Source organism: Arvicanthis niloticus, chromosome 11 (genome assembly GCF_011762505.2).
Source record: "Arvicanthis niloticus isolate mArvNil1 chromosome 11, mArvNil1.pat.X, whole genome shotgun sequence".
NCBI classification, from domain to species: domain Eukaryota; kingdom Metazoa; phylum Chordata; class Mammalia; order Rodentia; family Muridae; genus Arvicanthis; species Arvicanthis niloticus.
The window spans coordinates 64,577,185-64,604,355 of NC_047668.1; the positions used below are offsets into that span (position 1 = coordinate 64,577,185).

The 27,171-nt window shown below is 39.9% G+C and overlaps 1 protein-coding gene across 1 annotated transcript in view; it reads left to right on the forward strand.

Annotated features, from left to right (window-relative positions):
• Positions 1-20,343, forward strand: part of Qpct (glutaminyl-peptide cyclotransferase) — a 33,424-nt gene extending 13,081 nt beyond the window's left edge. The window contains exons 3-7 of the mRNA XM_034514528.2: positions 6,015-6,293; positions 12,558-12,734; positions 14,510-14,609; positions 16,275-16,391; positions 19,725-20,343. Coding sequence (XP_034370419.1) covers positions 6,015-6,293; positions 12,558-12,734; positions 14,510-14,609; positions 16,275-16,391; positions 19,725-19,870 — 819 coding nt within the window. The 3' untranslated portion in view covers positions 19,871-20,343. The remainder of the gene's footprint in view (positions 1-6,014; positions 6,294-12,557; positions 12,735-14,509; positions 14,610-16,274; positions 16,392-19,724) is intronic.
• Positions 20,344-27,171: the final 6,828 nt, after the last annotated feature.

Here is a 27,171-nt window from a genome sequence, read left to right on the forward strand (position 1 = left end):
ATATTAACTGTAATGAAAGTTTTTGGAAAACTGCTCATTGTTATTACCCTAACTTACTAGATATTGCAGATTCTATTTTATTTCTAGGTTCATTGATTTTACCACCGCTGTTTGGAGGGCAGTAGTGTAGAGGGATGAATAAGCTATAAACTAGGCTAGACCTTGAATTTCTCCTTGTCAATCCGCCCGAGCCACATGAAATCCTACCTCTTAGTGTCTGCTTTTTCTAAACTAATCTCATCCAGGCAACAGTTTGGGAAGGAAAGGGACTGGCCTCTCAAAGCCTCTTACTAAATATTCTACTTGCTCAACTTCTTAGACAAAAACCTTGGCAACTACTGCTGTGTCTAGAGAGACCTGCGTGCTTCATCTACCCAGCTCGTAGCTCTTCTTTTTCTTCTGTGTAGTTTCCACCCCCAACCCCCAAGTGTACCCTTGGCCAATGTGTGTGTGTTGGCTTTTTTAGCGCCCTCTTCCCATTTGAATATCTCCTCAGATGAGGCCTGTTGCAGTGAGTTTAGCTAACCTCTCTGTGCTTCCAATGAGTCACACACACACATTCACCCAAGAGCTATCTGGATTCACAAATGAAACACACACACACACACACACACACACACACACACACACACACACGCCAGTTAACTTTAATATGCCTTGATTAGCTTAATAGTTGGGCATTTCTAATTCTTCCTGCTGCTAGCAGGCACTCTCCTCCTGTACTCCTGAGTTAACATCTTTTAAAATATATATTTCATCTCTGCTACAACAAATACAATTGGGGAAGTGGCCTTCGTGGCTACTTTCCCTGATTCTTAAGAGTTTGGTCATGGCAATTTCTACCTCTTCCTCTCTCCCATTCCCAGCCTGAGCAAATCTAAAGATCCCTCCCAGCCATTGGCCATTGGCTCTTTATTGATCAATCAAAAACCAACTGGGGACAAGGACCTTTAGTGTTTGGACACACAGATTCTAGATTTGGGGGGCCAGATTAATTCAAAGCATTAGAACCAATCCCCAACAAAACCCTAACAGACTTGGTTATTTTAACCTTCAGAAACATTGAGAGATGGTGATAATGATGATGAGGAAGATGAGGATGAGGAGGAGGGAAGGGAGGAAGAGGAGGGGATGATGATGATGGTGATGGTGGTGATGATGGCCAACTTTTGTCCTTTCCTAGCTCTCTTCCTTCTTTCCTTTATATATATATATATTTGATACACAGTATCACTCCACAATCCATGATGGCCTACCATGTAGCTCAGGCTGGTCTTAAACTTGGGGTACCTTTTGTCTGATTCTCCCAGGATATAGGATTGCAGTTGTGAACTACCATGCCTGGATGGACGATGGCCAACTTTCGAACAGCACATTTAGTTTCTACAACAATGCTACATTCCTATCCCAATATACTTATTCAAAAAGATCCAAGGCTTAGTTATCTGAATTAATTTATTTGCAGTTATATGTCTACCAGCAATTTGAACTCAGATTTGCTTTGTTTTCTAATCACTAGATATTTGGAAGGAGTTAGATCAATGATAAATGAACCCAATAGCTTCAGTTCTGGGTCATCCCATGGCACACTGGGAGCGAGGAACACATTATTTATCTCACATTTTCTCAAGGCCTCATGTCCTAAGAATTTTCTTAAAAGTGTCAGAATGTTTCCTTCTCAAAGTCCCCAGCTCCTCATCTGGAAACAATCTGGGTCTATGATAATATTTCATCTAATCTTTCCCATTTTCTCACTCTGTTGGCTCAGAAGGTTATGTACATGCAGGTACACATATGCATACTTGAGGCCCAAGTTCCTTATTCCTAGAAGGTCATAAACATTGTGAACGTTGTTGAAGCTGTGCTTCTTAGCATAAACAGTATGCATAGGTATTGCTATGATTTAAAAGATATACATTTAAGGGCTGGAGAGATGGCTCAGCAGTTAAGGGAGTGTATTGCTCTTGCAGAGGACCTCGGTATAGTTCCTAGCACCCACACTGAGTGGCTCACAACTGCTTGTAACTCTAGCTCTAGGGAAACTCAACAGCTCTGACCTCACATGCACATACTTCATACACAAATTAAAAAGTTAAAAAAAAAGAATATTTGAAGATAAATATCCATCTGAGTGTCACCGAGTCTACAATAGCATTGACCGCTGTCTTGAAGGGATAGAAGCAAAGGAGAAATGTATTGGCAGTATTTTAGAATGTGTTGAGCACTAGGCAGGACTGCTGTATGTGCACTGATGAATGTAGCAGTAGATGATAACAGGATGGTCATGCTAGAAATTTTACTTTGCCTTGTCTCTTATGGGAGAGTTGGCTTTGCCCCTACCCAGCCACCTTTGGTTCTCCTCAGTTGATGGCTCTGGTGATGGATACAGGCAGAGAAAGAGTCATCCTCCTCTGGGGAGCTGACCACTAGGAATTGGGATGGGAATAACCATATCCCAGTGAGTATATGAGCAACACAAAATGGACTTACTTTTTTCTCTTTTGGGTGAGGAGACCACTGAGGAAGGGATTGGGCATGGGAAGACTGGGAGATAAGTGTTATCTGGGAGCATAATGTGAGATTTCCAAATAATCAATTAAAAAATAAATAATATAAAAATTTTACCTAAGAGATTCAGTTTTATTATTTTTAATAAGAAAATTGCTATCACTAGTCTTTAATGACCCCCTAAGTTGTGGAAGAGAAAAAGACTTCTTTATTTAAAAATGAAAAAGAGACAATTATTATGAGGGGACCATGCTAAGGATCTCACATTGAGTGGGATCACAGCCTTTCATTCAGAGTCAAATTTAAGCAGCCCCAATAACAAAAATAGTTCCAATAGGCATCTTGGGAACTAGGTCAGATACTCTGTAGTTCATAAAGACACACGGTTATGACTTAAGAAGATTCTCAGCTTCAGAATCCTGAGGACTTTATACAAAGTCAGTTTGTGGGTTAACTCTTACAGTCCCAGGAAAGATGCACATCTCTATGAGCTCTTTTGGAGAAAAAGTATTTTGCAGAGTTGTGTCTTAAAATTTGCATTTATGACCTTTGATCAATGAGACCCAAATTGACTATTGAATTTAAATTTTAATCTAAAGATATAACATTTATAAAAAGTAAATTGAAAACATTAAATTGTGGGCATTTCACTGATTTCTAGTGTAGACATAGAAAATAAGTTAAGTCACAAGTGTGGCCAATTTTCATGAGGGACAATCAAGATCCTTTTCTAAAAGAGACAAGCTAGACAAATCAGAGATGCATAGAGTTTAGAAAGTCAAGACTGAATTTCAGAGAAAGGTATGTAGGTATGTTTATTGCTGGTGCACAATCATCAATGGAGAGCCCTGTGTGGATCCTCAGAGCCTTGTGTAGGGGATAGCCTGGAAAACAGTTAACTGGAAGTCCAAAGTGGCAGGATCAGAACCCTCACAGTAGTACATTTGCAGACTTAGTGTAAGTATTGGAGAGTCTACTTTCTCAGAACAATCCTGATCTGCTGCTTATAGCACAATTACTCAGATATGCAAAATTAGAATTTGTTTAATTCCATCACAGCTAGGACCATATACTAATGTTACCCCAGAATAGCTTCCTCTACTGCCTCACCCAGAATCAGAATGCCAAATGGTAATCTCTCCACCCCAACCCCTCATCATTCCTGGAGGGCCCAGACTTTGATGCCTCGGAGTCAAGTGCGAACTGCTGTTTAGACCTTAGGAATATTGTGATAAAAGCAATAGTTTGGGGAACCCCCTTCAGAGAATTCTGGTGGAGACTTGAAAACTAAATAAATTTGAAAGCTGAAAACACCACTGAGTATTGGTGTCCTAATTTCATCCTAGTTACTAAGAAAAATGAAAATATTTATTTTATGTACAAAAAGGTTACTTCAGAGACAGCTATTAGGGACTCTTGTTGATTTTTTTTTTTTTGTGGAAGTTAGTATGCATATAGATTTTAGGAGTCATGGGCCAGGGTAGGGACGTTGAGTTGAGAAATGAGGTTCTGGGTGAAGCTTCTGAACAATGCTAACAGATAACCTTTAACAGATACTTTAAAATTCCAATGCATCTCTCAGGCTACTCTCGGTGTTAAGAAGCCATTTTATGAAGCGGTTTGTCATCTGGACACCAGATGTGCTGGAATTAAACGAAGTCTAGGGATAACTCATTTTTATCTTCAGAAAAACTCTGTAGATGCACAGTGATCTCTCTAGTGAAACAACGAACGGTCTCTGTCATGTGATTTTATATATTCTCATTGTATTAACTCACATTTTCTGCTACAGTCAATTCAAGTTTCCTATGGTAGACTGCTCTGAACAAAGCATAGTATAGGACTTGTGGGTGAGTAACAAAGTCAGGGAGCTAGGAGAGCTGGTTGTGAAAAGGCTCTAAGTGTTTCTTTTGATGAACAGAACAAGACAGCGTGTCTATAGAGCAGCAGCTGAAAGGCAAGATAAGGGAGGCAGAGCACTGTTTAGGTTATAGTCTACCAACTGCACACACCGAAGGGATTTGTCTATTTGGCTTTTTCAAGATCGATGGTGTGCCGCCCCCTCTGTTTAAGTTCCCCTCTCCTTGGAAGCTTCCTGCTGTAGCTTGTGCAAAGCCCTTTGTTCCTGTGTGTCATGTTACATCAGCAGGCTCTAGGCCACACAAGACTTGGCCAGAATAGAAAATTCTGTATTTCTTCGGTAGGAAAAACCCTCCCGTTTGTTTCCAGCTATTGTGAGCTATTTGTTCATTTATCTCAAGGTCCCTCCTGTCTAGATGTTCATTGTGGGACAAGCTGTCAGTGATTATAATGGCCCATTTGTGGTCTGAGGCTCTGGAATGTGTTTTAATAAGGCACCTTACAAAGATGGAAAGAACACTGGAGGAGAAGAGAGAGCTAGAGTGAGAGAAACAAGACCAAGGAAAAATAAGGACAGGGAAAGAGCAGAGCGAGGCAGCAGTGAGCTCATTCCTCACTTCTAAGTCATTCATTTTGCATCCTTAAGGAAGACACTTCAGTTTCTGGCATGGTGGTCCTTTCTTCACTTCCTGCTTCCTGCCACTGTCACCATGCTGCCCAGAAGGCCTAAAGTGGCCTTGAGGCAGTGCTGAGAGATTCCTCTGGGCTCCAGATCTGGATCTACCATGGATACAGAAAGAAAGTTTGGATTACAGTTGCTTATAGATTCTTAGGTCGGGTCTGACCACATGCCCATCCATCGTTGCTATGGTATGGGAACTTTCTCTACAGCCCTCAGCAGGTGGGTGCTAGTACGTTCCACCAGTGTCCACCACTCGTGAAGCGTTTCAAGGCTTGGAGCACATTCTGTGCATTCGGGACATGGGCACATACGCCCACAGCTGCCCTTTGTAATTCTTTGAAAGCTTAGAGTGGAGGTTTATAGAGCAAATATGCTTAATTTCTCAAACAGAGCACTTCAGCTTCTTACAAATGTTAAAAGCAGTCTTTAGGAGTGCTGAACTGGATTTGCTCCCTGAATTGTAGATATGCCTGTGACAGATTGTCAAGTGGACAAAGCAAGTGTAGGCCGCTTTTCCTACAAAAGGACACACTCTTCTTTCAAATATACGTGCTTGTGTGCTGGTGAGGTTTGTACAAAGAGAAGTGTGTAAAAAGATCCACATCAGATTGCTAGTGTTGGCAAATATTGACAACTGAACCGGATGGATAAGTAGGCAAAAGGTTAGGAGTGAGCTCGGAGACCAGCCTCTTTTTTCAATGAGAAGCTGCTATTAACCCAAACAACAACTACTAGTAATATTATTACTATCAGTAAACATGCAAGGCATGTATGCTATTAATCCTAGTGCTTGGAATGATGAGGAAGGAGGATTACCATAAATTCAATGCTAGCCTAGGGTGTGACCATATCCCCATTTTTCAGTCCAGCCTGGGCTGGCTGCTGTTCCAATAGCAACGAAAGAAGGCATCACATGCGATTGCAGAGACACTGCTAACCAATGAGAACTGTTTGTTTTGCTCAGCATATCATGCAGCGGATTCAGAGGCTTCAGGCTGAGTGGGTTGTGGAAGTCGACACCTTCTTGAGTAGGACGCCCTACGGATACCGGTCCTTCTCAAACATCATCAGCACTCTCAATCCAGAAGCGAAACGACACCTGGTCCTTGCCTGCCACTATGACTCCAAATATTTTCCTCGATGGGACAGCAGAGTGTTCGTGGGAGCCACTGATTCAGCCGTGCCGTGTGCAATGATGCTGGAACTTGCTCGTGCCTTAGACAAGAAACTCCATACCTTGAAGGTAACTGCTTTCTTTTTATTGACCCCTCGGATAAAACAATAAACAAACAAACAAACAAAGACAGCGTCAACTCCATGAGTTCTAGAATTCTTAGAGTGGGAAGGTCATTTGGAAATCAAAACTTTGTGGTACATTTTAAAATAATTGGGTAGAAAATATGAAATGGAGGAAGTATTATTTGGAAGATCACATGATTTGAAGTGTCTACTATGGGCAATGATTTACAGATAGTTGATGGTGGGTTTATTAACTGATACCTGATATATATACATATATACATCAGACTTGAATATATATTAAATTGAACATATTTCTTTTGCAAATAATGAGTCTCTGGAGTTTGGGGGGTGTTATGGGAGAGCTCCAGTGTGTGGGTAATTCAGACACACCAAGATGAAAAGCACATGGCAGAAGTGTGTTATGGTTGTGTCTGTGTTGTCTATGGTTGTCTCAGTTTTACGTAGCATAGGGGTGTTCTTGTTATGCCTGCAGCTCAGAATGCATTTACGACTCTCAGGTTTGATTGCTGTCTCTGTGTTCTTAAGGGTGCACTGGGGGAAAGTGCTAACCTGAATGAGGACATTTAATTCTGATACTGCTCACAACGAAGTAAACATGACAAAGCGAATACAGAAACTTGGTTCACAGGCAACAAATGCTTCCCCACCCCCCTGGGCTTTAATTTTTGATACAATGAGGGCAAAGAAATGAAGGGTTTATCATGTAATGGAAGTAATAGAGATATTTGGTTCTGTTTGCTGGATATGTTCAATTTGAAGAAAGCAAGGATTGTTTATACCCTCTTAATACCCTTTTTACAGCTCTGTTTTGTTTTGCTGAGCCTTCTGTAATGCCTTTGTCCCAGGCCCTGGCCTGCTTTGAACTGGTAACCATTCCTGAGGGAATTCATAAGCAGGCAGGCCATTTTGGTTTTTTTTTTTATATTTATATTTCTAACAGAAAAACATGGAATGAGTGAAGTGAGACTTAAAAACATATTTCTGCGTGTCACAAATAAATTTACTTCTCCAAATAAAACAGCATAGCTACAGAGCAAGAGGGTGGAACCAGACTGTTCAGTACCAAAGCATTCTGTGAATGCCCAAAGCAGAGGCCATCTGGCCAAGCCCAGCCAGAGACCTTTTGTCTGAGTCCAAGGTAGAGCTAGGTAGAATAAGGTAGCTTTCATTTCCTTCAGGCCTAAGGCCTCACACGTCTCACTGGAAAGTCAACAGCCAGATGACACCTAAATGTAGTGAAATGACTTACGTTCATTCATTCTGTTCTCAGCATTAATTTACTTAGACAGGCGTAGTCTCTAGTGAGTACTGATTCAATGTCCCCTGAGGCAAGCTGCTCTTTTGCTTCTTTTTTTTTTTTTTACAACTGGCAGGAAAATAATGATAGTCTGCAACTTCTACTAATTTAGCTGTATACCTGACACCAGGAGGGTCTTTGTGGCCTGATGATTTAGTATTTTTCTTTTCAGTAAGTGGGTTGAAGCCAAGACCTCCTGCACGTAGGTAAATGTTGTTCTACAACCCCAGCCGTGTATTGCTTTTTTATTTTAAGACAGTATTTAAATTGCTCAGGCTGGCCTAGCCTGCTCGGTGGTCTAATAAAGCTTTGAACTTCCAATCTTCCTTTAGCCTTCTGAGTAGCTGGGACTACGGGAATATGCCACCAACATGGCTTTGAAGGTGTGGGTGATGGTATTATAAAGGCTAGGCTATAACGGAATCCAAAGCATCAGATTTCCTAATCTATTCGGGAGGCAGTCAAGGCTAGCCTAATTTAGATCAGCATTCCAAGTCAGCCTGGGATACAAAACAAAACGATCCACAAAGAAAAAAAAATCTGCTCAAACCCTTATTTTTTCCTTTATCTGGTATCACTTTAAAGCAACGAGGAAAATTCTGTCTTTGAAGAAACTAGGGGACATGTGTTGGTGGGAAACACAATATGGAGACAAGTAGAGAGAAGCCATGCTCCTTTATTAAATGGGAAAGCTTCAGAAGGTACTGGGTAGTCTCCTGTCAAAATCATAACAGGAGGTAGTTAAGAGGTCTGGCACACTTAGGAAGGCAGAAGTGAGGCACTGTGTGTGTGTGTGTGTGTGTGTGTGTGTGTGTGTGTGTGTGTGAATGAGTATAAGAAACATATGGATGAATAGATTTTGAATCCATGCCAGGCAGGGAGATGAACATTCTGCTGGCTTTTAGAAAATTTCTTTAAAAAAAAAATTAAACCAAGGATATTTTGGACTTGGGAGGACAAGCTCTAAAGAAGGCTGTGATGAGGAACCCTAGGCAGATCAGGAGATTAGGTAAATACCATGTTGAACAGTGAGGTCTTCAGGCTTTCTTCCATTCCTAGCACCAGAAAGCCAGCAGCAGACAGAGGACTGGAGAATCTGTCTCCAGAGAATGCAGATGCCACAGACAAGGATGCCAAGGGAGACATTTGGCAATCTTAAATGAGAACACTGAATAGACACCAGATTTCCCTAAAGTGACTGCAGTAGAGCCAACCAATTTGTGTCTCCGATGAACATTATAGTACCTTGTTCTGTACAAACAAACACCAGGCATGGCCAGATATTAGAAAACAGTTTCCACTGTGAAAGAAAGCAAGAAAAACTAATTATGCAAATTGAAACATGAAGTTGGAGGAATAGTATAGATACTGCAAGGGGCAGCAGAAGATAGCTTGATGCTATTTAAAAATCCTTAGACATGAGAGAATTTACAGTCATAAAAGAAAACAGTCTTTGATAACAGAGTAATCACATCATAGCAAAGAGGTCATGGAAATTTGAAATTAAAGGTGCTATTATCAAGAAAGCACTAAGAACATAGGACTCTGAAGTAGATGAAATATCCTTTTTAGAAAGAAAAAAAATAAAATGACAAGTTTTTTAATGGGACCATTCCAAGTCATATAAAAACTGTAAGGATGAAAGTGAGTCAGGACTTCTCAGTAGAAATCCTAGAAGCTAGAAAACAATGAGGTTGTGTCTGAAAATTGAGGCATGGGTTTTCTACATGCATACTCACATGTGTGGGAGTTAGCTATTAAATATTTGTGTGGAGATGTTAATTTGCCAACTGATATGTTGGTCTGGAGATCAGATGTGGGAACACACACACACACACACACACACACACTATTCAGAATAGGTATTCAAGGATAGATGCAGCAGAGATGAGAAGACAACCAGGGAGCAAGTCCTGGTGCTCTTTGATTTTAAGAGGGAGGAGACATGAAGGAATCTGTATTTTCCCCATCCATTCACTTTCACAGTGAGTATTTAAACACTCTTCCTCTCCCTAACCTGCAGTTCCTTACCTTGCCCATCCTCACTCCTAAGTAATAGCCTTGATTTCTTCTTGCTGGTCTCAATAGATGCCAGGTGCCTGACATTGAACTCGATCTTCTGAATGAGAGAGGCAGAACATCTTGTTCTAGGAGGCGAATGGACGAATTTTACCCAGGATAGAGCATCAGTTATGCTGGATGCTGTCAGTAAGTCAGAGATGATGAAGACTGAGAGTTGACCTTTGGATTTAGCAGTGTGTAGGTCATAGGTGTTCTTGACACCTATGTTTTAGTACTTGGAGGAGATGAAGCCTGAAGGCATAGACTTAAGAACAGACCTCATAGAAAGCCTGGAGGAAGTTAGGATAGATGTTATAGTAACGTACCTAAAGTGACAAAACCGATAGACTAGATGTTATTAGTGTATATCATACCTTATAGTTTACATCACTGTTATAACTATGTTCAATGTATGTCTAAGAGAAAAGGCCTTTTTAATTAATGAAAAGGGTGAGATGTTGTGGATTTGATTTAATGCTGACATTATTGGTTCCCAAATTACATGAGAATTCACATGTCTTCTACAGCCAATGGCTGAGCAGGAGACAGAGGTGGACTTTGAGGTTCCCCGGGCAAGGACCTCTAGGGAGGAGGAGAATCTCCATTGCTGGGGAGAAGTTCCCAGCCTGAGAAGTGTAGGACAGAGAGAGATAGAGAGACTGACAACATGTAAGAATCAGGGATCATTGTTCAGGAGGGCTACAGGCCTGACTTTGTGGAGGCTAGGGGGGAATATAGGTTTTAGTAAGTAATAATTCAGGAACATTGGAGGGGAGAGTATGTTAGCTGTGGGGAGGTTTGGAAGTGCCCAATCATTGAGCTGTTTAAGACATATTAAAATAAAAGGCTGCTGTCGTGTGTGTGTGTGTGTGTGTGTGTGTGTGTGTGCACGCGCGCGTGTGCGTGCATGTGTTTCTTTTATTTGCAAATCCACAACTTTAGGGCAGTAGTGAGAAGCATATGTACACCCGCTGGGGAGTTTAGAGAGAATTAATTTATTATTACTTCAGGGAACATGATTCATTTGGTAGAGCAATTGCCTTGCATGTTTGGGGCTCCTGGGTTAACACCCAGAATTTAAAAAAAAAAAAATGGAACTGAAGAATAAGCCTCAGGAACACTGCACATATAAAACTTTTTCAGTGAGTTTTTCTATGAATGGGAAAAGAGGCCAACAGTTAACAGAGATTGAAAACCCACAGAACTATCCAGCAGAGACAGAAAACCTAACGTAGGAGAAATGGCGTTTGCTAAAGCAATGTCCTTGCGCAGACATGAGGAGAAGGAATTCGGTGCATGTGTGGGGAGACTCGCATCTAAGGCGACTGACAAGAGGAAATCAAGGCCTTCACTTGGAAGTGCAGATGGATGAGCTGGGGAACTGCAGGTTAGGGAAAGGAAAAGTGTGAAATACTCAGGGTGAGTGAACGAACCCAGAACATACAGCATGACTGTGCTTGTGTGTTGTCTACAGCACAGTACAGAAAGGCTGTATCAAAACTTGTGCTCATGGGTTTTAAGCTGGCACATGGCCTGGTGGGTCATCTTGTCTAGCTAGGTTCAGCATCTTGAGAATAGTCACAACACAGGTAGAGAGTGGTACTCCATGTTATTATTTTGTTCCATGAAAGTGAGACTATGACTAGAGACAATGAAGCTGACAGTGTATATAAGAGAAGGACTGGAATGATTACCAGAAATCTGACCAAAATATGGAGTAAATAGGGTCATTGTAGAAGTTAAGCTGTGAAGAGGTAAAATTAAGTGGGCTTGGGGGTTTAAATGCCAAAAGGACTGATGTGTACAGGAGAGTCATAACTGGATTAAAAAATGTAAACCTTTTTAGTTTTCCCAAATAGTGTCTGTCTCACACAGCCTTGCTTGATGTCTCAAGGGCTCCGTCTCTCATTCCTCCCTCTCTCCAATGGATGCACGTTTCACACTTGAGCCCCTCGGCATATTACATTACCACACTCATGTATTTGTTTTCTCTCTCCTAACTTGCCAAATGTATACATTCTCTGAAGAGAAACACTATAATTATTCTGTTTGTGTCCCTACACTGTTCCTAGGGTAGACTCTTGAACTTAGATTCAGTAACAAATTTCAGACTCCAGTAAGGTGAGAAGGTACCCAGCCAGTTCTTTAGGTTGGGACTTAGGTTTCCAGGAAGCGCATTCCCAGGTGGACTGTCACCTGATGAGCAGTCGTCAGTGAGTAGGGAGTGGCCTTAGATCAACACTGGCAGAAGAGGGATTAGATGGGATTAGGAGGAGGGAGCAGTGGAGCTGCAGTACAGGTTTTACAGCAGCCTCAGCTAACTCCCAGAGAGCTGTGGAGGTGGTGGCTCTATAGAGAGATGCAAGTGTCTGAATAGGTAGCCATGGGATATCGGCTGCTCCCAAGAGGTGCATCCCAGGAGAGGCTGCGGCTGGGGCAACACATCCACCTGAGTTCAGTGGCAGGTCACAGTCCTTGTCACAGCAGCCCTAGTGTAACAGCTTGCTAGGGAGTAAGGGCACATGTAAGACGTTTTGTTTTAGAAGGAGCATGATGATGTTTGGGTTGGAGGTGGTATCAAGTAACTTCTGGCACATCTTCATTTGCTTGGACCTCTCCACTTCATGAAACATCTGTCTCTCTGCCCAGTCACTAGGAAAGAATGTGAATTTTTAAATGACTGGAGAATTTTTGCTCTTTCTTTCCACTGATGATCATCATGAACCCATCTTGAAGATATACTGCTCATAGATATCTCTGAAGAAAATCCTAGGTCAATATGTCCTAATTAAGTGCTTTTTAATATACAGTCTGGGAGTCTGTGATTGGTTGAAGTTAGTTCCCATTGGTTTTTCCAAATTTTGTTTTTGTTTTTTGTTTTTTTAGGATGTCTCTGGTTCCAAGCCAGATCTCTCACTCCGGCTAATTTTCTTTGATGGTGAAGAGGCTTTTCATCACTGGTCTCCTCAAGATTCTCTGTATGGGTCTCGGCACTTAGCTCAGAAGATGGCATCAAGCCCTCACCCTCCTGGATCAAGAGGCACCAACCAACTGGATGGCATGGTTAGTTTGAGTAATTACCTTGGCTCTGTAGCTCAGTCCCTGTCTCCAGAGAAAAGGCTACTAAGACCAAGTAAAGACCTAAAAGCGCCACGAAATCCTCAGAGTACTGTTTATGGTAGAACATTCCTTGGCAAGCACTGGCTTTTTGAGGAATCCCAGACCTAAAAAGAATGATTCTATGTTAGAAGCTGTGTTTGGCTTAATTAAAATGATGTGAACATCAGATTAAGGAGTCATTAGATTCATGGTTCAGTGAGAGCACCCCCCACCCAACCGTGTGTACTACGGAGAGAGAAAGGCCTTTTCCAGGCAGAGGAGGCTGGGAACCTCAGGGCAGAGAGGAAAGAGGACAGAGTGAGGAATTTCCCGTGTGTTTAAGGCAGTACAGTGACTACAATGTGCATGTTTAATTTGATGTGATAGGTTGACGTAGCCCTGATGATGTGAGGGGAGAGATGTTTTGAGGATGCCTTAAAATTCTGCTGCTATTACTAAATAGTGGGTTTAGCATCCAACCTCCACACATCTTCCTTCTGTGGCCTGCCAGTAAATCCCCTCCTATGACTCTCTTCCCATACTAGATCTGTCACCAATTCCACATCAACTCCAGCCTAGAACCTTATGCTACCCTCGGGATGTCATTCCTCCCAGTGTTCTCCAGTTGTCTCTGATACTCTCCCTAAACCCTCCACCCTGCCTTCACACATGTCCGCTGTTTGTCACCCTATGAATCAAATGAGCAACCGGTGTCCTCTGTAATTCCCAAACACCCCTTAAGTGAGCATGACTTTCCGTGGACAACTTGCCGTGAGTCAAAGGCATGTGGTCATCACCCATTCACTGTGCTCGAGCAGCTCAGAGGGGTTCAGACAAATGAGAAGAGATGCAGACAATTAGTAGTTACTTTTCAGTCCAGATATATGACCCACAGTGATGGAAAAGCCCATCTATTTCTCAGAAATTTATCCAATCTCACAAATATGTTCCTATTTCAAACAAACATTTTTTCCAAATGAGTGAATATGTATATCAATTATATATACGTGTATGTATATATCATTCATGTATACCATGTCTTTGGAATCTTGAAACCGGAAAGCATTTATCCAGTATATGTCAGGTTTCACAGTTGTCAGTTACCCACACAGTATTTCGCTTATTTTATTACTAAATCAGGAGGCCTTAATCTAGGTGGTGGTCTTCAGGAAGTGAGTCCTCAAGCCTGCTGATGTTTTATGGCTAAAATAAGCTAAGAGAAATTGGCTTCATTTGGAATGTTATAACAGGAGACTTTAGAGAGTAGCTGGATCGAACTGTTGGCTACGCAAGGAAACGGCGATCCAGTAGCATGATGCATATCCTTTAAAGGAATTTTTTCTTACTTGCTCTCCTCATGCTTACCCTTTCGTTACAGATTAAAGTTAGAAATGCCTAATTACAAAGGCATAGACTAGACAGGCTTGGACTACCACGTGAACATGCAGCAAATTTATTCTTTTCTCAAACCATAAAACGTGCATCAAATCTCCCTTTCCAGTTTATCCTTAGCTGTGTTCCTCTGATGTCTAATAACATCTCCATTTATCCATGTTGTGTAAGCAAGATGTTCTCAAAACCGGTTAGCTAATCATGTCCCTAACCCCCTTTTCATTTAAAAAGCTCTCCGTGTGATTCTCGGTTATTAAAATGTGTTTAGTTTGGACTGTTTTTCTCTGTCGATGGGTCTGAAACACGTCTGGGTGACTGTGACAAAGCAATATTTTTTTCTCTCTTAGGATCTGTTGGTCTTACTAGATTTAATTGGAGCGGCAAATCCAACATTTCCTAATTTTTTCCCCAAGACCACCAGATGGTTTAATAGACTTCAAGCAATTGGTAAGCATCGCAGTTACTACAGAGCAAAATGGTGTTTCTTCCTATGACGAGCACTACACCTTAAAAAAAATCACAATTTATGGTTTAAATGTGCTATTTAAATATTTAACATACCTCGCTGGCATCTGTCTGACCCTACCAATTAGTTTATTAATCCTAATCTTCAGCAGGCCCAGTTTAGATTCTTAGGTGGAATTCTATTTTGAAATACAAATGTCAAAACACTACATTTATAGATTCTTAGAAATGATGCCAAAAGATACTCTGGAATTTAATTTCAGTTTCCATCTCAAATTCGTCTCCTTCTATTTTCTTCCTTTGTCTTTCCCCACCAAGGGCTCCCTGTGCCTCTCTTATTTCCTTTTCTGAAACGCACACATCAGTCTATTGCACTGTCCTCGTTTGTTTGTGGAATTTACCTTTTTAACTATTTCTTTGATTGTATGAGAAAAATGTACCCCATGGTTAAGGAAATACAAATATTGATAGAACATTATATATGGTGGTAGTTGGGGCTTTCTCAAGTGTTCTTAAAATCCCATTACACTTGCTTCCTAGTCGATACAGTTTTACCCTTGAAATTTAATAATCACAAAAATGAACAGCTACCCCAGGAATGATTTCCTTGTTTTATCATCTCATGATATCTTACCATTTTGTAACAAGCAAGCACATGGGTTATGTGTACTAGTTATGTGTTACAGGACAACAAGAGTGATGGGCTGTGTGGGTCAGTGGTTCTCAAACTTCAGGACAGAGTAGAATCCCCCAAGTTCATGCTCATGCTTGGGTTAATGGACTGTAACCTGAATTAGTGTCAGCTGGTTTGCGTCTCTACATTAGTCTCAGGTGATACTGAAGCTGTTGATCGGGAACCACCCCTTGAGAATCACCGATAGAGGTCCCACACAGTGGCCAGTTGCTGTATGACATCCTACTGTTTGCATGTCCCACTTTAGACCCTACATCCCTCCGCAGGCATTCCCCATGCACCACCTGGATCTATGAGCATCTGAGCCTGAGCTCTCCCAACACCTTTCACTCTTATTTTCTCTTTCTCAATCTCAGTTGTTCTATTGAGTATCTACTTTTTTTCTTTTGTCATTAGATTCTTGGTCTCTTTTAATCTTTTCCTAATTGATTATTTTATTTATTTACATTTCAAATGTTATCTCCCCTTCCAGTTTCCCCTCCACAAACTCCCCACCTCCCTCCCCCTGCCTCTATGAGAGTGCTTCCCTTACTTGACCACCCACTGGAGCCTTAGCACCCCAGCATTCCTCTATCCTCGGAGCCTCCACAGGACAAGGGGCGCCTCCCAGTGATGCCCAATAAGGCCATCCTCTACTACATATGCAGCTGGAGCCATGGGTCTCTCCATGTGTACTCTTTGGTTGGTGGCATTTACTCTTAAAGAGGTTTTCACCCCCAACACCAGTGTCACGTGTGCCTTTCTGTCTCTATTCTCCTCTACTTCAAAGTATACGTAGTATACATAGGTGCAGCGTAGACTTTTACTGTCAGAGATGTGGCCATGTTTGCTGATACATATGTAGAGAAGAATTCTATGTGTGATAAGATTTCAAGCCCCCTAAATAAGGATGTATTTTGAGTCTTGATCAGAGAAAATTAGATGCTCATCTACTCTCTGATTGCTGTTCACAGAAAAGGAACTCTATGAATTGGGTTTACTCAAGGATCATTCTTTGGAGAGGAAGTATTTTCAAAATTTTGGTTATGGAAATATTATCCAAGATGACCACATTCCATTTTTAAGAAAAGGTAACTGTGTGTGTGTGTGTGTATTGTTGTGCATTGTGTTTTCTCTACTGTGTCTACTGTATTTATTATACTTTATGTGCATTTTGAAATTTCAAAACAATATGATTTTCACATTCCTTTTTATCATTCCTTTTTATTATATGTTAATTGTATGTAGTGTTTCATTATAACATTTTTATAGATGTGTATAATGTAGTTTGAGCATGTTCCTCTCCCTTTGCCCTCTCTTGACCCCTACCTCTCTTATTACTCCCTTCCTGTTTCCTCAACAATCTCCCTGCCCCTTTCATGTATTTTTTTTAATGACCCAGTGGGTTTTGTTAGGGTTACTTACAGGGGAGCAGATGAAAATTTATTTACAGAAGTATGGGCACCTTACCAGTAGGATCACCACTGAAGTAAATGTTTCTCCCTCCCATAACAACCATTGTAACTATGTGTAAATCCTCAGAGAGGTGTGAGGCCTCGTGAGATCTTCTATTCTCCATGACATGATGCTGTGGGTCCAGTATTACAAAGATCTCATAAAGGTCATGGCTGTTGTGAGTTCAAGAGTTTGTGGCTCCGTCATTGTCATGCATCCAATTCATACCACTCTCCCATCCTTCCCAGTTCTTCCATCTTTAGCATCCCTTTTCTTTGGTGCTTACTGAGTCTTAGATGATATAAATGCCTAATTTATATCATGGCTTTACATTCAATAGTCATGAGTCTCTGCAGTTACCATTGTGTAAGGTAAAAGAATCTTCCTATTCCCCAAACTTTACTTAGCATCCTGGTGCCATCAGATAGCTTTCTTTAATGGTGAAAGTTTCCAGGTCTCCAACTGCTGCTTATATTTGATAAACAAATTAAGCATGAATAATATTGGTTTACTTTGAATCATTAAGCCCATGCTTTCTTAAGGTTGAATGAATTAAATTTATATATTAATATTTTGGCCTATATAAAATTATTTTAAAAGATCTAAAATAGACACTAAATTAATTACAATGAGAGCCTATCTTTAAAAGGTAATATATGTATTTTGCTATAAATAATGTTTTGGCTAACATGTGCCTTATGGATCTATATCTATAAGATTAATGTTAGATAATTAAAATGAATTAAATGGTAAGGAAGACATCTAGATACACCCTAACCTGGTCTATATTGGTGGGAGGTGCTATTCAGAAGCAGCTTGTAATACATTAACACCTCTTTACCAGGTACTTGGACATTCCCCTAATTAAAAATCCTATCCCTAACCAAGAAGTTATCTGCAATTTTTACCCACTGAGATTTTTTTTCCCCAGTGGAGTGACACTGGGTATATTAGCTACACTCCAGAGCAGGCTCTATTGTCCAACACAAAGGTGTTCCTTTGCTTTTTGTTTGTTTTGTTTTGGTACTTTTTGCCTTTTTGTTTTGATTTTGAGAGAGAATATGAAATATAAAATTGGGAGGGCCAGGATGTGGGGGATATCTTGGGGAAGCTGAGGAAGGGGAAAGAAAATGATCAAAATATATTGTATGAAAAAATTAAAGCTAACAAATACAAACGAAACAAAAGGAAACAAAAACATCCCTTTATCAGCCCCTTTCTTTGGATTATCAGATGAAATGATAGAGCCCATTATTGTTCATTGACATGGAAGAATATGTGTCATGAAATGTTTCCTTCCTCATCTTGCCCTTTTTAGTAAATAATCTACATTTATCCAAGTCAGTGTGTTGGGAGCTGTCTTAATTCTGTCCTTTCTCTGAGTTCCACTTCTGTATCATGCACTGATGTATGTTTAAGTCTTAAAGATGACCTTTTAAGTTGAATCTTATACACAATGCTAGGCTACACAATAATTCCTATTTTCCCTAATTTGCAACCATCTAGGAGTGACAGGACTCATTAAATATAATAAATCAATTAGTTTGATTATGCCATGGCTTCTCTTTTCTCATGAGAGACTTTCTGAAGTCTTGATAGCTTCTTTGTTTCTCCATACCTGTTACATAGTTAGGAAACCCCAGAATTCTCTGACATCCTACCTTGCCTTGCATAAAACTAAGCTATATATTCTTGCCCTTCATTCAACTTTGATGTGGCCTGGTTGGTAAGAAAGATATCCTGGGGGCTGTAGAGATGGCTCAATGGTTAAGGGCACTGGCTGTTTTTCCAAAGGACCCAGGTTCAATTCCCAGTAACCATGTGACAGCTCACAAATGTCTGTAATTCTGGTTCCAGAGGATTTGACACCTTACACAGACAGAAGAGAACACTAATGCACATAAAATAAAATCAAAGGTTATTAAAAAAAGAGAAAGCTATCCTGTGTCATGATGTGAAAGTCTAAATTAACTCAGTGACTTTTAGGAAGCCTCCCCACTGATCTCTAAATTTTACTATTGCTTCTCCCTTTATTTGCCCATAAAATAGAATTACCTTTTAAAATCAAATTATGCTAATACTTACTGTTTTAAATCTCCTGGTTTGCTGTCTTATAGAGCAAAACAGAAAGTCTTTACCATGGCCTAAAAAGACTTCCATTTTCTGATTCTGTTTCAAAATCATCTCTTACTTTGCTTTTCACTTCTTAAAAAGACTTCCATTTTCTGATTCTGTTTCAAAATCATCTCTTACTTTGCTTTTCACTTCTTAAAAAGACTTCCATTTTCTGATTCTGTTTCAAAATCATCTCTTACTTTGCTTTTCACTTCTTAAAAAGACTTCCATTTTCTGATTCTGTTTCAAAATCATCTCTTACTTTGCTTTTCACTTCTTTCTGTGATTTTGCCACATTGGCTATCTTGTGTTCCCTGCTCAGCCCAAGCCTCAGGAGCTTAACACTTAGGACTATTGTTACCCACAGTGCTCATGTGTAGATCGTTGCCTGGCCTGCTTTCTTTTCAGTTTGTGCCTCGATTTAAATGTTAGCTTCTGCAGAGGCTCTTCCCTGGTTTTAAATAGCTCCTCATTCATTCAGTCCCCTTGCCTGCCCTCCATCTGTATCCCCACACCCTGATTTGTTATTTTTGAAAAGCTTTAGCAGTGCCTATGATTATGTCTTGTATGTGTCCATTTGTTTCTCCACTAGAATGTAAACTTCACAAAGGCAAGGTCTTGCCTTTCTACTCCCGGAACAAGAGCTTTGCAGGCAATGGGTGTCTTATCATCCCCTACTGGATTAAATGATGTGTGTTTGACAAGCCTTGAGGTACTCATACACATGGAAGATGTGCTGTGAAACAATGAATTATCGAGTGGCTTAAAGGATATGGATCTTTCTTTGCCTGCAAATGTTACTTTCTAGCTTACCCCCCGGGAATTCTTACTCATGAGTTGCGTCTCTCCTCCAGGTGTCCCAGTTCTTCACCTGATAGCTTCTCCTTTCCCTGAAGTCTGGCACACCATGGATGACAATGAAGAAAATCTGCATGCGCCAACCATCGACAATCTCAACAAAATCATTCAGGTCTTTGTGTTGGAATATCTTCACTTGTAATATTTGAATTTAGTGTCTGGTAATTGCTTCCACAGAAACTTCAAGACATCATTTAAACAATCTGATTCCAGATAAATGTGTGTAGACTTCTGTCCTATAGATTCATTCTGTAGGTGTCTTCGAATATGTGATTAGCAAATTGTAGAATTCTGTGATGCCTTCACTAATTTTCCTCTAGAGACAAGAAAGAAACATGTAAAAAAATAAAAAATAATTTTTGAAACTTTTGGATGAAAACTTTAAAATGACATTAGATCCACTTACCGATGTCATAGAGTTGTAAACAATACTTAAACACAATGATGTTGTATAGTGGTAGTTTTATATGTGACATTATCATTGTATAGTGTGCTATATAATGTGTAATGAAACACAGGCATGTACTTGGACAGTCCTTAAGTTTCTTTAAAAAAAAAAAAAAAAAAGCTTTGTGGAGTTTATTTCATGGAAATTAAAGTCTGCATTAAATTGTATGTTGTGAATTTGTTTTCCATGTCCGTAAAATGAGAAAGTGTATGTGTTAATGCATGGTTCAGTTTTCTAGACTTTTATACATTTAATTTTCTTTTGTAAAGACAATAGAGTTCGTGACAAAGCCATTGGAAAAGGATGCAGAAGTATAATCCCATTGCATTAACAGACTAATGCCTCTTTGGTTAGTCTCATGTTTTACTGCACATATTTCTTATATAGGTAGAATCAAACTGTATCTCAAATTTGTGGGAATTCCCCCCACTAATGTAATTTATAAGACATGTATTTTCTTTTTGTATCTTGTGTTAAGATAAAAACAGAAAAAGGCCACAGAGTATACGCTCAAGAGTGAATATTGAGGAATCGTAACAGTAGCACATAAACTATGACACTTTTTTTTGCAATTAGTTTTTCGGGTGTTTGGGTTTGGGAGATAATAGCATTTTTTTTTTTCAGAGACAAGTAGGCATCTGAGTTATTTTCAGAGATAGAAAACAATTATCTATAAATAATAATCTTGGTCAGATGAACACTTAGAAAAATCAATCATTTCATATAAATGAGGTTAGTTGGGGCCACTGTTCCCTATGTTCATGACAGAGATGGAGTAAATCGTTATTCTTCTAAGGATAGGTAGAGAGTGAACTGGCTAAAATATTCAGAAATATTTTTGGTTTTAAGTTTAATAACAGCGGGCATAATGGAAAGTAATTTACTTGCTAAAATATAAGTTCTAGGTAGGAAAAGGAAAGTATATAATTTTAGTTATGTGATTACATAATTATGGACTGTGATATAATCACTATAATGTAAAACATTGTAATTTCATATTTAACACCATAAACATTTTCTAGAATTTCTTTTACAGTGCTGTTTCTAAGGTTATGAGGGATGTTGTGCCTCTGTAACTTAAGTTTAACTTTGTTTTTGTTTTTAGTGTACTTATTTTATTTTATGTGTACATGTGCACCATGTATGAGCCTGATGCTCTCAGAGGTCAGAAGTTCCAGGGAGCATCATACTCGCTGGAACTGTTACAGATGTTTGTGAGTTACTATGTTGGTGCTGGAAACCAAACCTAGGTCCTCAGCAAGGGCAACAAGTGTTCTTAACCACTGAGCAACCCAGTTCCACTTAACCTTTTCTTTCCTTTTTTTCTTTTTTTGAGACATAGTCTCATTTATTCAAGGCTGGCCTTGGCCTTGAACTCACTATGTAGGTGAGATGACTTTGGACTTCTGGCTATCCTAGTTCCATCTGAGATTACAGGTAGAGGTTACAGACATGTTCCCTTGCATGTAGTTTATGAGGCGATGGAAGTTAGGCAAGTACTCTGTTAGGTGAGCTACCTCCCCATCAAGAGCAAATAGTTACTGAGTGATGATTCTGTGTGACAGAAAATGCCAGAAGTGCTTCACATGTGTTCGACAATGCAATCCTCTCATCAACTCAAGAGGTAGTTGGTATCATTACCGTTATTTTATGGTGCATAGAAGAGTTAAGTATATTCTTCAAAATCATGGAGCCAGTATATGGCCACAGTGGAATATGAACCCAGATGTTTAGGATCTGGTCTTAAAGCTCACACATATTCTGTGGTCTAGAACTTTCTACAATATTATTCATGTTAGATAAAGTGACAGTTGCATGCTGAACATTCCCTCAGCCTGGGTCACATTTCTCAAACCCTTTGTTGCTAAGACTCACTTCACAGTGTTAGCCATCAAAGGCATGTCATCTCTGTGCAGATTTATTTCCCCGCCACACCAAAAGCTATTTTTGCATCAGCCTGAGCACAAACTGATATCAACGCGAGCAGCTCTAAGACTGAGAAATCCAAGCCACAAAGCAGGATTAAAGGGAGCTGAGTTTTTCAGATTAATTTTTTTTTAATATGACAGAAAAATAGTTAAAAGGAGTTTGTGAAAGTTCCTTTTTTTTAACATTAGGAAATAAATTGTTGCATTGATGGTTCATGATTTAAGCAATAGTAGGCAGCAGGAAAATAAATCTAGTCAGTAATCTGAATGATAGTTGGCATTGCTGCATTCAGAATTATAAGCTGAATTGATTAAGCTCCTTTTGAGGGAGAGTGAAATTAATAGGAGATCTATTATAATCTGTTGAGTTGTTCATAGAATTATTTTTAGAGGGGGTTGAAGGATGCTTTGAAATGGGATATGGGGACAGCACACTCTTAAGCAGCTTAACGCCTTGAAGGCTTGCTTCCTTGCTTTGCATGAGTCGCCGTTCTATTTCACCAAGAGAAGCAATCATGATGTCATAAAGAGAGACATTTGGGGCATGGATTTGGATAGCAATCTCTGAAATCTGTTTTGTGAAATTCATGGCAGTCAGAACCATTACTTTTTGAGAACTGCAGCTGTAGAGGTAGTGCTTCATATACACTGTCCTGGATTTAGAATTTTTCAGTGTGCATTTTGGAGCATTTTACAGCCCCTAATGAAACAACTTGTATGTTTTGCCTACAAGTGTTAACCCTGCAATACATACAGCTATTTTTTTTTTTTTGCTTCAAGAGAAGTGAGTTCAAAGGAAAATATTCATAAAAGTGTATTCATAACTTTGGTATCTAGAAAAAAAAATCACGAGCCTGTTATTGTAGCTTGAGGGCCATGGCTGGAGGAGAAAAGACAGATCCTCACAATGGAGAAATGCTTTAGACAGGAGCCAGTTGCCAGAAGAACAAAGCAGACCATGTTTCCAGGCTGGGCTCCAGCTCCTTAAACAGTGTATTTTGTGAAGCTTCTTTCATGCATCAAAGAAATGCATTGATCATCGTGCTCCAGCAAAAATCATGTGAAAAGCTGAACATTTGCCCCATCAAACGAACGAGGGATTAGTTTACTTTAAGGGGATATGGACAGGGCTCTAGAATCGTCTGCCCTGTAATGTGAGGATTGCTTTTATTCTGCTCTGATGAAGAGAACATCTGAGTCTCTTTGGAAGATCTAAACACAGGGAGTGAAAGTATAGAGATCATGGGACTCGAGGGGGAAATGCGGGAAACCATTCAGTAACTTAAAGCCAAGCTAACATGGGATGTTACTTGCATTTTCTATCCACAAAGGCATGGATTTTCTTCCGTCAGGGTTTCTGCCTACTTTAGGCTTCAACGATGAAGGTAAGAAAATTGAGGTTTCTCTAAGTTTCGGGGCTACTGTCTGAAACTCTAAAAAGTAGTTTTGAAGTGGTTTGACTTATTTCCGCCTTAAGCTTTACTGCTCTGACACCCACAGTTTATCTTTTTCAGCTTTCAAAAAGTAAAATGATTGTTCTGCTGCACGAGGCAGAAGCCATGGTCTAAAGCCACTGTCACAAAGAGATGTTGGGTAGCTGATTGGGTAGTAGGGTGGTAACGGATGGTCCTCCAGTCCTCTTACCCATGAAAACTGGCTCCAGAATCCTGGCAATACATCCAACAGCAATAATTTATGACAGTTTTGAAGAATGCTGGATGAAAGGACTGCCTGTTGTGGCTGGATCCCTCAGCCTCGACTTGGTTGGCATGCTCACGCAATGTGAAGTCATTGTATTGTGCTCATATTTCAAAGGCAGCACATGGAACATGGCCCAACGTCCCAATACATACAAATTTGCCAATGTAGAGCTCAGACTACTTGAGAATCAATATTAAGATCACATACTTGTCTAGAAGAGAAAGCAAAGTAGCTTAAAGCAAAACCAACGCCACCCCCCCAAAAAAAAACCAACCAACCAACCAAACAAACAAACAGAAACCTCTCAATGTTACAAACACTATGAAGGGAGCAAAAGCAAAATTTAAAACAGATAAAATATAAAGAACATCACTTATAACTAACCCAGGAAAAATGCCCTGTCTCTCACATACTTAACACTGTGGGTAAAAGTTCCTTAGCATGCATGGATTTAATAGTTTTGGGTTTGGCTAAGCAAGACTGATTGACATGTAGTAAATTATATTACTGGAACAATCAATATAGAGATGTGACTGAGGGGAGCCGACCCCAGACACTGATTTCACTGCTGTTCCCACAATGCCTTGCAGGAGCATTTGAGCCACTTCCTTGTTAAAATGAATTCCACATCTATCCCCCAAACTAGCTGTTCTTGCTGGAGATAAGAACTACAGAACAACCATGGATGCGTGCATTAGGCATGTGACTCATTTTCATCTTCTACTGACAGAAGAACTAAAGGTATTAAACTCCTCATGAAGACTTTAGGTTTTATTTCTCTTTTTAGTGGGGCAAATTATATAAAACAAAGGCAGTTAAGTATTTAACTAACTCTTTTAAGGATGTTAACAATCTATTTTAGATTATGTTAGAGTTGTGTCAAGTAACTTATTGCCATACTTTTTGATAGACTTACCCGTGATGTTGATATTATTATTATCATTCTTCTTTTCTAAAGAAACAGGAATTCGACCATACTCTGTTGATGCTGTGATTGGATGTTAAGGACTTCAACTTACTGTTATATGGCATGCTACTTTCAGGTTGGTTATAAAGGCATCAGAAAAAGGCTCCAGTGTGTTTGTTTTCATCTTGAGATAGAAGCACTTGTCTAGGGAATCTCTCTCTCTCTCTCTCTCTCTCTCTCTCTCTCTCTCTCTCTCTCTCTCTCTCTGTTTGTTGGAACATGAGGGTACTTGACTATACAGGACAGTTTACACAACAAGGAAGTTTTCTACCTCTATGTCTATGATGTCATCAATAAGGAATGTTGACTAGTTTTCAACATCCTAATTTTAGAAGTTCAAAAATTTAGGATCCTGAAGAGTGTACCAAGAAAGGTGAACTTTCCTGCCACAGGAAGCTGACAATGATGGAGGAGACCTCGTCCAAACACCATTGAGGTCTGGAAGACTAGAAAGCTGAAGACTGGGGTCAGTCAGCTCAAGAGGGAAAGGCTTGCTGACTGTGAGTAGTTTAGTTCAGAAGTTCTGTCCAAATCCTAGTTTAGTCAGTATATTTGCCTCTTAATTTCCTACTTTTTATAGCACTCCTCAGATGCTAATGTTATCAAGCTGATGTAGAGAGGCCTGGGTCATTCATCAAGGTCATTATCAGACAACTTCAGGGGCAGAACTGGACTGATATCATTAGCCAGGGATTGAATCTAACTTTGTTGAAGCTGAAAACTGGCCTTAGAAATCATCAACACTATACCTTTTGCCTTCAGCGTTTGGCTTGTCTATCTTACATTCTTACCTTTCTTTCAGCAGTGCAGTGTGCTCCAAATTTAAGGTGACTAGATTGAAGAAGGATCTGGTTTCTCCAGTGGCTGTTCAAAGGGTCCAGGTGACACAACTCGGAAATACAGGACTTTTATAGAGCACTTAAATAGATGATCTATATGAAGAGACCAAGGCTCAGCTGCTGACCTCCCTCCAATGGTCTTCTCTGAGGAGAACTAGTTGTCACCTGATGCAAAGCTGGATGCCTTGGAAACATTCCTTGCGTTTGCTCTCCTCTCTTTCGAACTCTGCTTCCTACTCCTTTCACTTTTACTCTCCTGAAGCTGCACCTTCTCTTTCAAGCATTAGCTGTAAGTTTTCTTCTTACACTTCGGTTTCTAGGGAACCCAAACCTGTCAGTTCCTCTTTTTAAAAACTAAAATATAATTACATCACTTCCTCCTTTCCCATTCCCATTGCTCCTCTAATCTCTCCCATGTCTTCTTTTTTTTCAAATTGATGACCGTTTTTGATTATTTATGTGTGTATGTATGTGTGTGTATACATATATACACATACACATACATGTATAAGTCAATGCATACAGCCTGATGAGTTCACCTTGGACTGGATAACCAATTAGGGGTCTCATCCCTGGGAGAGACTAATTTGTTCTGTCAGCAGTCACTAATAGTTCTGTAGTTCTTTGTCTGGGAGTGACAGCCTGTGAGATGCCCCCTTTCTTTGTTAGCATGTCTTGATATTGTCATTATTTAGCTCTTAAGCAGTTTCATTGTTGAGGTATCATGGGTATATCTTTCATGTAATTTCTAGCAGACAAAATGTCACAGCAGACTTCCTGGTCTTTTATATCTGACATTCTACACTCCTCTGCTCCCATATTCTATGATGTTCCCTGAGCCTTAGGTCCAGGAGCTGTTTCGTAGGTGACCATAAAGCCCATTGATTTTTGAGTTCTTACCAGTTGTGGTTTTCTGAGGTGATGTAGGCTTCCTATAAAAAGGAATTTCTTTGATGAGGAGTGAGTTACACTTGACTGTGGGTGTAAGGTTAAAATGTAGAATGCAGTTAGGAATTTTTCTGGCTGACTAGATTGTTAGTGGTAGATTCCCTTTTAAAATTCATCACTTTAAAAATCCCATGTAATTGGCAAAGTTTCTAATATCAGGAAGTATTTTCCTACTGTGGAGTGGGCCTTACATTCAATTAGACAGCTGTTGGTCACCACCATCTATGAGTGCCACAGTTGCACTCTTAGGGAGAATGTCCCATGCTGGTCATTGTTGTGATTCATAGGCACCATAGTTGGATTCTTCCCGTGACAGCAGACACAGTACATTCTGGTACTATGAAAGCTAGAGCACAGGAAGGATGCTTTCAGGATAAATCAGGATAAGTCCAGCTTCAGAGTCCTAGGTCTGAAGTGCATTGTGTCTTCAACCCCTGAAGGACAACTAACTGTAACAGCAATAACCTACTACTTTGGGAGTCACTTGGACAATTCTAATCTACAACTGTAATGGAGGTTTCTCAGGTTAAGCCAGTTCCTTCATGCTCTTTTAAAATAATACTTATGGATGTTATTACTTTGCCTTTTCATTTAGTATTTCTTTCTCCTCTA